Source organism: Oratosquilla oratoria, chromosome 12 (genome assembly GCF_046742065.1).
Source record: "Oratosquilla oratoria isolate Oo_2021 chromosome 12, ASM4674206v1, whole genome shotgun sequence".
NCBI lineage: Eukaryota > Metazoa > Arthropoda > Malacostraca > Stomatopoda > Squillidae > Oratosquilla > Oratosquilla oratoria.
Window position 1 is genome coordinate 68,750,826 of NC_134788.1, and position 8,690 is coordinate 68,759,515.

The 8,690-nt window shown below is 33.8% G+C and overlaps 1 protein-coding gene across 2 annotated transcripts in view; it reads left to right on the top strand.

Moving 5' to 3' along the window:
- LOC143031979 (uncharacterized) overlaps nucleotides 1-5,714 on the top strand; it is a 16,521-nt gene extending 10,807 nt beyond the window's left edge. For both annotated transcript variants that reach the window (XM_076196400.1, XM_076196401.1), the window contains exon 2: nucleotides 3,164-5,714. In XM_076196400.1, coding sequence (XP_076052515.1) covers nucleotides 3,223-4,326 — 1,104 coding nt within the window. In that variant the 5' untranslated portion in view covers nucleotides 3,164-3,222 and the 3' untranslated portion in view covers nucleotides 4,327-5,714. The remainder of the gene's footprint in view (nucleotides 1-3,163) is intronic.
- Nucleotides 5,715-8,690: the final 2,976 nt, after the last annotated feature.

Sequence of the window (8,690 nt, forward strand, 5' to 3'; positions counted from 1 at the left end):
CAAAGTTCTTCTCCACCTTTCACTGTCATTTCTTCCCAACAAATTTCTTTTGAGTTAGTCACCCATAATTACAGTACTATGTTTCCTCATTCCTTCAATAATTCAATTAATGCATTCTTTGTGTCTTCCTGTATTTTGGAATGATCACTGTCTGTCCAAGACTGTTTTTGGAAGCACATATTACTATAGAATTATGTACTTTTCATGTTACTGTTTTCTACTTTAATCATAATCAATTCCACAATATGTTGTCCTTCTGTTACCTTTGTCACATTTAAACCTTTCTTAGTCAACAACATGACTCCTCCACCCTGCTTTTCCATTCTATTTTTCACCCAAGGGTTGTATAGACCTTGTCCCATAGTATTTAATGGTAGTGGACCTTTTAATTTTGTCTCCACAGTTCCCATTATGTCTGGTTTCTCTATTGACAGATAGTTGTTTAATTCATTTAGTCCTGAAGTCATGCTGTCTATGTTAATACATGTACACCTCACCTTAAGTCATTAATTGGTTCCAGGAGACACAACATAAGTTGAATTTGCTTATATGTAGGCTAGGTAGGCCTGGTGTAGCCTAGGCTAAACTGCTAATAGCCATTCCCCAGTACTGTATTTTACTTATGAATGCATTTTTGATAAGATAAGGTTAATAAAAACCTATTTTAAGTTTCCAAACAGAACATGTATTTATTATTTTGTAATTAAATAAAAAAAAAAAAACTTGTACTTTAACTTTACCAATGCGTACAATTTGGTGATGTTTACATCGCTAAAAGCTATTTCGCGGTGCTGTACTTTATGAATGCATTGTCAATAACATATGGTAAAACAAAACAAAAAACAAATAAAAACTATTTTAAGCTTACAATCATTTTGTAATAAGTGAAAAATAAAATAAAGTATTTTTAATTTACCAATGCAGTACATACAATATGTTGATGTTTACATTGTAGACGTTTTATCACCATTTTATCCTTCAGTGAAATAACATGATGCTTAGCAATTTCACTAGGACTTTTCTTAGGAGGCATGGGGGTAAATATTATAGTTACAAGTGAATGTTAATGAGGAAATCTACAAATCTTTAGTAAACAGATCATAATCCGAAACAATTGCGGAATTCAAGATGCTGCCTAACAGTAGATACAGCATTGGAACTACTGTTGCCCCAATAAGTAAAATCAGCTGATTTTATGTTCTAATGAACTAGGCCATACTACTTTATGGTATGTATTTTAGCAGTTACTGAATCTTAATATCATTTTACATGCTTTTATTCTTATTGTAACATGATTTATGTGCTTGAAATGATTTTTGGTGTTTATACAATTCCATTATCATTGGCTGACCAATGTAAAATCAAGTAAAACAACAGCTTGAATTTTATTTTTCTATATATTTTTGAAAACCGACGTATCTTTAAAAATGATGTAAGTTGAAATGACATAAGCCAAGGTGTGCCTGTATAGTTTATTTATTTATTTATTTTTTATTTATTATTACTATTATTTTTTTTTCTTATGTAACATTTTCTCAGCCTCAGGTCCAGTACTCTCTCTCTCTCTCTCTCTCTCTAAAAAAAAAAAACGCATTCTTTTCAGTCTCCGTTTCTCTCTCTCTCTCTCTCTTTTTCATTCACTTCATTAAGTGTCTTTTCTTTCTCTTTTCCCTCATCACTCTTTAGTCCTCAAATCATGCCATCTATGTTAGTATATGTTATTTTTAATTTTTACCTCTCTTTTTTGGTTTATCTTCCTCTTTTTATGTACCATTTTCTCAGCCTCAGGTCCTGTTACTCTCCAAAACACTCATTGTTTTCCGTCTCTGTTCTCTCTTTTTTTTATTTACTTTTTTTGCTTCATTTTTAAGTGTCCTTTCTTTCTCGTTTTCCTCCTCACTCACTTCATTTTTTATCCATCCTTTTTTATAATTTTCACTATTTGCCAGCTTTGCTGCATTTGATTATACTTTTTCAGGTATCATTTGAGACCCTACTTTGATTTTTAGTGGCCTATACTGTTTATCTTTAGAGCACTGTCCCATCCTATGCACTTCACTCTCTTTGTCCAAATTCCTGCCCCTCCTCCTGTACCTCTTTCAGAATTGCTTTTGCAATTTCCCTCTCTTCTTTTTCTCTTTGGTATTTGTATACATTTTGTTTTTCTTTGATATAAACTACAATGCACTTTTTTTTATCTACTGTGTCTCTTACCCAATTTTACTTTTCTTTAATTACTTTAATTTCCATTTTATTATTTTCCTCTACCTGCTGTTGTACTATTTCTTTAAATGTTATTTTCTGATTTACTTGATCTGTCTCCTTATTGATTCCCCAACTTTTTCAGTCACTGCTTGTATTTGTTCTGCGACCTCTTTTTTTTCAACACTTCGTTTTTGTTTTTATCTTCATTTTCCATTCTTTTGTCATCATATTTAATTTACTTTTTTAGATCATTAAGCTCTCTGTTCATCTCTTCTTTAGCGTTGTGTAGATCGCTTATCTCCCTGCGCATTGCTCTATACTCAACTTTCAAATCTATTATTTCCTCCATCAAGTCGGTAATATCCCAATTTCTTAGTACATTGTTATACCTAGTTTCTCTTTCTACATCTAAACCTGTATCTAATAATCCTCTTTCTCTTGGAAACCCTGAAAAAAGGATTGGTGTCCCACCTATGAGTTGACTTTGGGGTATCATTCAAACAATGTTTTTTTGGTGTCACCCCCAGTGGTGACTCGATTCTGCTCATGTTCAATTCTCTCTTTGTAGGTTCATTTGCCATAGTGGTCACATGAAAAACACAACTGTTTCTCTTTCATAAACACAATTTAAGTGTTTCCTTGTAATTGTTGAAAAAGCACTGAATGAGAGTTCATTTGCTAGCCTTCCATTCATGCCAACATCATGTGTGTGCATACATTTACCTAATAAAATTTTTGTGTGTTACCACTGTTCTACGGAGGAATGTGTATGTGTACAAAATGGTATGAAGCATTTACTGTATTTGAATATGATATGACCTGAAAACTAGATAAATTTTGTACAAAACATCTGCATTCTATATATGATATTCATAAGCTAGATATTGGTTTCATATATTCTATAGTTGTAAGCAAATATATCACCTACACCAGGTATTAAAAACCCACTTTTTTCCAGGCCAAGAACTTAGCAATCCAGATTTCATTGGAGTTATCTATAAATTCTATATATTCACTATGCATGCAGAAGAAGAAGCCTTCCAAAAAAGTAGTTTCAACAATGAAAAGGTTCACAAAGGAGAGAAGCCTTTCAAGTGTGAACTCTGTGGTGCGGCATTCTCGCAAAAGTGTCATCTCAAAAGACATGGGACCACTCATACGGGTGAAAAGCCGTACAAGTGTGACCTTTGCTGCGCAACGTTCAAATACAAAAACGGTCTCAAATATCATGTCATGACCCACACAGGAGAGAAGCCTTTCAAGTGTGAACTTTGCGATGCATCCTTCTCTCAAAAGAGTCATCTGAAATCTCACAGGATGGCTCACACAGGAGAGAAACCCTTCCAGTGTCGCTTTTGCATCGCAACTTTCTCAAGAAAAAGTCGTCTCAACAATCACATGGTGATCCACACAGGGGATAAACCTTTCCGGTGTGACTTCTGTGATGAAACCTTCATGCGAAAGAGTGAGCTCAAGAATCATTTAAACATCCACACAGGAGAGAAACCTTTCCAGTGTAACCATTGTAATGCAGCTTTCTCGCAAAAGGATCACCTCAAGACGCACATGAAGACCCACACTGGGGAAAAGCCTATCCAGTGTGGCCTTTGCAATGCATCTTTTTCACAAGAGAGCAACCTCAAAAGACACATCATGACCCACACAGGAGAGAAGCCTTTCCAGTGTAACTTTTGTGATGCAGCTTTTTCACAAAAATGTAGTCTCAAATGTCACCTGATGATCCACACAGGGGAGAAGCCTTACTTATGTGACCTTTGTGATGCAGCATTCTCAAGAAAGGGTGATCTCAAAAATCATGGAAGGATGCACACAGGAGAGAAGCCTTTCCAGTGTGACCATTGTGATGCATCTTTCTCACAAAAGTGTCATCTCAATAGACATAAAATGACCCATACCGGAGAGAAGCCTTTCAAATGTCACCTCTGCAGTACAACTTTCACTCAGAAGAGTCATTTGAAATATCACGTGATTGCCCACACAGGAGAGAGACCTTTTCGGTGTGACGTTTGCAATGAAACTTTCTCCAAAAAGCAGATTCTCAAAAAGCATGCAATGACTCACACAGGAGAGAGCCTTTCCAATGTGAATCTCGTAATGTAACTTTCCCAAGAAAGAATTATCTCAGTCATGTGAAGATCCACAGAGGAGTGAAGCCTTTCAAGTTTGACCATTGTCATATAGCTTACTCACAAAAGGTTGACCTTAGATACCACACAGTGACCCACATAGGAAAGAAGCCTTTCTGGTGTCACCTTTGCAATGTACCTTTCACAGAAAAGGGTCAGTTTAACTCGCACATTTGAACATACACAGGATAGAAGACTTTCTACTCTAATAATGGGATTTCCTCATGAAAGGCTAATCTCAAAAGTCATGTATGACCCAGCACATTCCTGTGTGAACTGTACAATTCAGCCTTCTCATGGAAGGTCTCTGTAAGGATATGGTTACTTATGCTTGGAGGGAACTTTGAAAACAAAATATACTCTCATACACTGATTACTCTTGCACTGTAGATTGAAAAGCTATCTAGTAACTAGTAACTAAGAAATAGAAAATATGTATTTCTGCATTAGAGATTATACAACTTGTTTGTCACAATTACTTTTGAAGCCTCTGAGACATGAGTAACATAACATGATTCTTGGTTCTGGCATTTATCAAACTATTCAGAGTTGGTGGAATCCTGTGTCTTTTAGATGCATTGTATGACTACTGTTTGTTCAAGCTTCTGCCATATGATTTTATTCAGCCAAAAGAAACTCCCTCCACATAGAAAGGGTATTGTTCGAATTGCCTCTTTTTCTACATTGGTAATAACTCAAGTCTTCATGTACACATGAATATGTATTCTAAGTGCGTCATGTATGTCTAAGATGTCAAACAAGTAACAAATTTCCTTGGTGTTTAATGCTAAGCAGATTGGCCAATTACTGATTGACCAGCATTGCCTTGTCAGTTGACACTCATTAATCAACTGCATATTAAATATCTATAATCTAATTACGTGCTGTAATAGGAACATACATATTCTAAGTTTAGGTAGTATACTATTTCATAATTAATCACAATTATGGAACTATTTAAGGGCATATGACAACAATTAGATTGATTTTATGGTTTCTGTTTTTTATTGCCACTTATCTGTGTCATTCATCAGTGCAACCTTTTATACACAACACATTAAATATTTTTACACATTTTCCTTCTTGTTTAATCATTGTATGACCATAACACCTGCATGAGTATCCAGAGTCATTATTTTGGCATCAAGTCAATTGTTAAAAGAGTCAAATTAACCAAGTTTGTATAGGAGTTAATGCTAATCATGGTTGTCAACATTTACAAGCTTGAATCAATACTATCATTTATGAGTTTTCAAATCTTGTTGATAAGTTTATTTATTTGTATTTATTACATGGGTTTAGATCATTTAAGGTAAAGTGAATAATTATTAATGGATTCTTAGAATTTAGATAAATATATAATCAGAGTATATTTGGTTTTTTAATTAATTCCTTTTTAAAACATATTAAAAAAAAAAGCCATCCCAACAGAGTAGGGTGGTGTTTTATGTACTTTAATAGTTGAATTCCAGCCAGTAAGTGAAACAGAGCCAAGGAATGCAGGCAAGGGAGATTCAATTTTGGGAAGGCAGATTATTCAGGGTTAAAGATATTCTTTGAATATTGAGAGGAATTCATGAATACCATAGTGATATTAAGGAAGTGGGAATTCTTTCTTGTTATTAGATTTGTTTATTTATTATTCATTTATTATGTGTGTTTAAGTTAAGGTTAGATATTGGTGGGGGACATAAATACCTGATCTGTATGCCATATCTAAAACCTGACCTTTGTTGCCATTGTGTATATATAATTTTCTCCAAAAATATGTTTTACAGATAAGGTAATATGGGACAGGAACAAGTATTTATTTTACCTAGTTTTATTATGCGGGAAGAGAGCTATGCTCATAGTGACCCATCTTTGTATCTTTCAGCATCTAGTTTGTTCTTAAATTCTTTTTAGTTTTTGCACACACTATTGCCTCATCCAAAATATTCCAAATATCTACCAGTCTGTGTGTGAAACTTCTTTTTCAGATTTCTTATATAACTATCCTTTTTGAGTTTTTCATGTCTTCTTGTTTTTCTTTTATCCCACTTTGATAAATCTTCTCTGTCAAGGACTTCCAACCCTTTCATAATTCTGTAAATGGCCAGTAGATCTCCTCTTTCTCTTCTTTGTTCCAGGGTTGGTAGTTCAAGTTTGGCCAATCTTTATTCATATGTCAATTGAAAGAGTGTTGGTGCCATCTTTGTCGTTGCTCTTTGGATTCTTTCCAATTTCTTTATATTCTTTTTTGTACTGGGTGTCCATAATGTTGCAGCATACTCCAATCTTGGTAATATCAGTGTGACTAATATTTTCTTTACCATTTCCTCATCCAAGTAGTCAAAGACCACTTTCATTGATCTTAATGAATTGAAGGTTTCTCCAACTATTTTGTTGATATGCTTGTCTGGTGACATGTCTTTGCTGATAAGTACTCCTAGGTCCCTTTCTAAGTTAACTTTTTTTTACTTTGTACCAATTTTATATTGCCCTGATATTTTTACTTTTTCCAAATTCCATTATATTACATTTCTTGATGTTAAAGTTCTTCCCACTTTTGACTCCATTCCCAGACTTTATCCAGGTCTTTCTGTAATGATTCACAGCCTTCCTCTGTACTTACTTTCTTTAGTAGTTTTGCATCATCTGCAAAGAAGTTCATATAACATTCCACACCTTCATCCATGTCATTTATATATATGGCAAACATTATCGGAGCCAATACAGAACCTTGTGGGACTCCACTTGTCATTTCTTCCCAGGTCGAGTTTTTGTCTCTAAGTATTACCCTCATTTTTCTTCTATTCAAGAAATCTTTCATCCATTTCAATAGCTTTCCTTGTACACCACATATCATTTCGATTTTTCTTAGTAGCTTTTTGTGTGGTACTTTATCAAATGCTGTTTGTAAATCTAGGAAAGCACAATCAGCCCATCTGTCCCTTTCTTGCATTATTTCTATTAGCCTAGAGTAAAAGCAAATCAAGTTAGAGGTGCATGATCTTCCATGTCTAAAGCCAGATTGTTTTAAATTCAGTATATTATTTTCTTCCAGATGTTAAATCCATTTACTTTTGATAACTTATTCACATATTTTTGCTATTGTATTTGTAAGGGAGACCAGTCTAAAATTAGTTGGATTTTCCTTGTCCCTCCCTTTATATATTGGTAGAATGTTTGCATTTTTCCAATCTTGTGGTACATTTCATTCTTTGAGTAATCAATTACCTTATATATTTTGTCCATTAGTTCATCTATACATCCTTTTAATATCCAACTTGCAATTCCATCCAGACCATGTTATTTTCTGATGTCAAGGTTTATCATTTGGTCCCTTATTTCCTTCAGTGTCACAGTTATTTCTTATACTGAGAGGGATCTTTCTGTCCTTCATCCCAATTTTGCGTACTTTCGATTGTGAATACAGATTTAAAATTTTCATAATTTCAGCCATTTTTACATCTATATATTCATCGTTCCCTTGATGCAGTTTCACTATTTCTTGTTTATCTTTTAGTTTACTATTCACATACCTGTAGAATAGGTTGGCCCTTGCATTTTTTATTATGTCTTTTTCATAGTTTTTCTTTTCTTCCCTGCATATTTTTACATATTCCCTTCTTAGTTTGATGCATACTTGCCACTTAATCATTAATTTTTTTCTTTTTTCTATCTTTTCCAAGCTTTGTCTCTTTTATCTTTAGCCTCACTACATTTTTTGTTGTACCAGCACTTAATGTACACCCTTGCTTCTGCTTTGGCGTGTATTTGTCTATTCCCTCTTTATAAATTTCTTTAAATATGTTCCATTTCTCTTCCATCTTTGTTTCTTCATTTAAGAAGTTTTCCTAATTTACCACATTTGAAAGAATTTTCAGAGTTTCTGATAATCCATTTTGTTGTACATTTGTCTTCCTTTTCTATGTTTCTCATTTCTTCTCATATCAATTTATTCTTTCAGTTCAAACTCTATTAGTATGTGGTCACTCTTCCCAATTGGTCTCCTGTATTCAATTTTATCCACAATTTCAGGCTCTGATGTAAATATTAAATCTAGTCTCAACAGTTCTTCATTGTTTTTATATCTGGTATTTTCCTTAACCCATTCAACTCCGATGACAAGATGTCTTGTCATTTGGTCAAATAAAACAAAAAATCATAATAAAACAACAAAATGTTTGATGATCAAACAGCACCAAAAAAATATGACGTCATCAGTCCTCCTCGAGGAGGAGGACTGATGACGTCATATTTTTCTGGTGCTGTTTGATCATCAAACATTTTGTTGTTTTATTATGATTTTTTGTTTTATTTGACCAAATGACAAGACATCTTGTCATCGGAGTT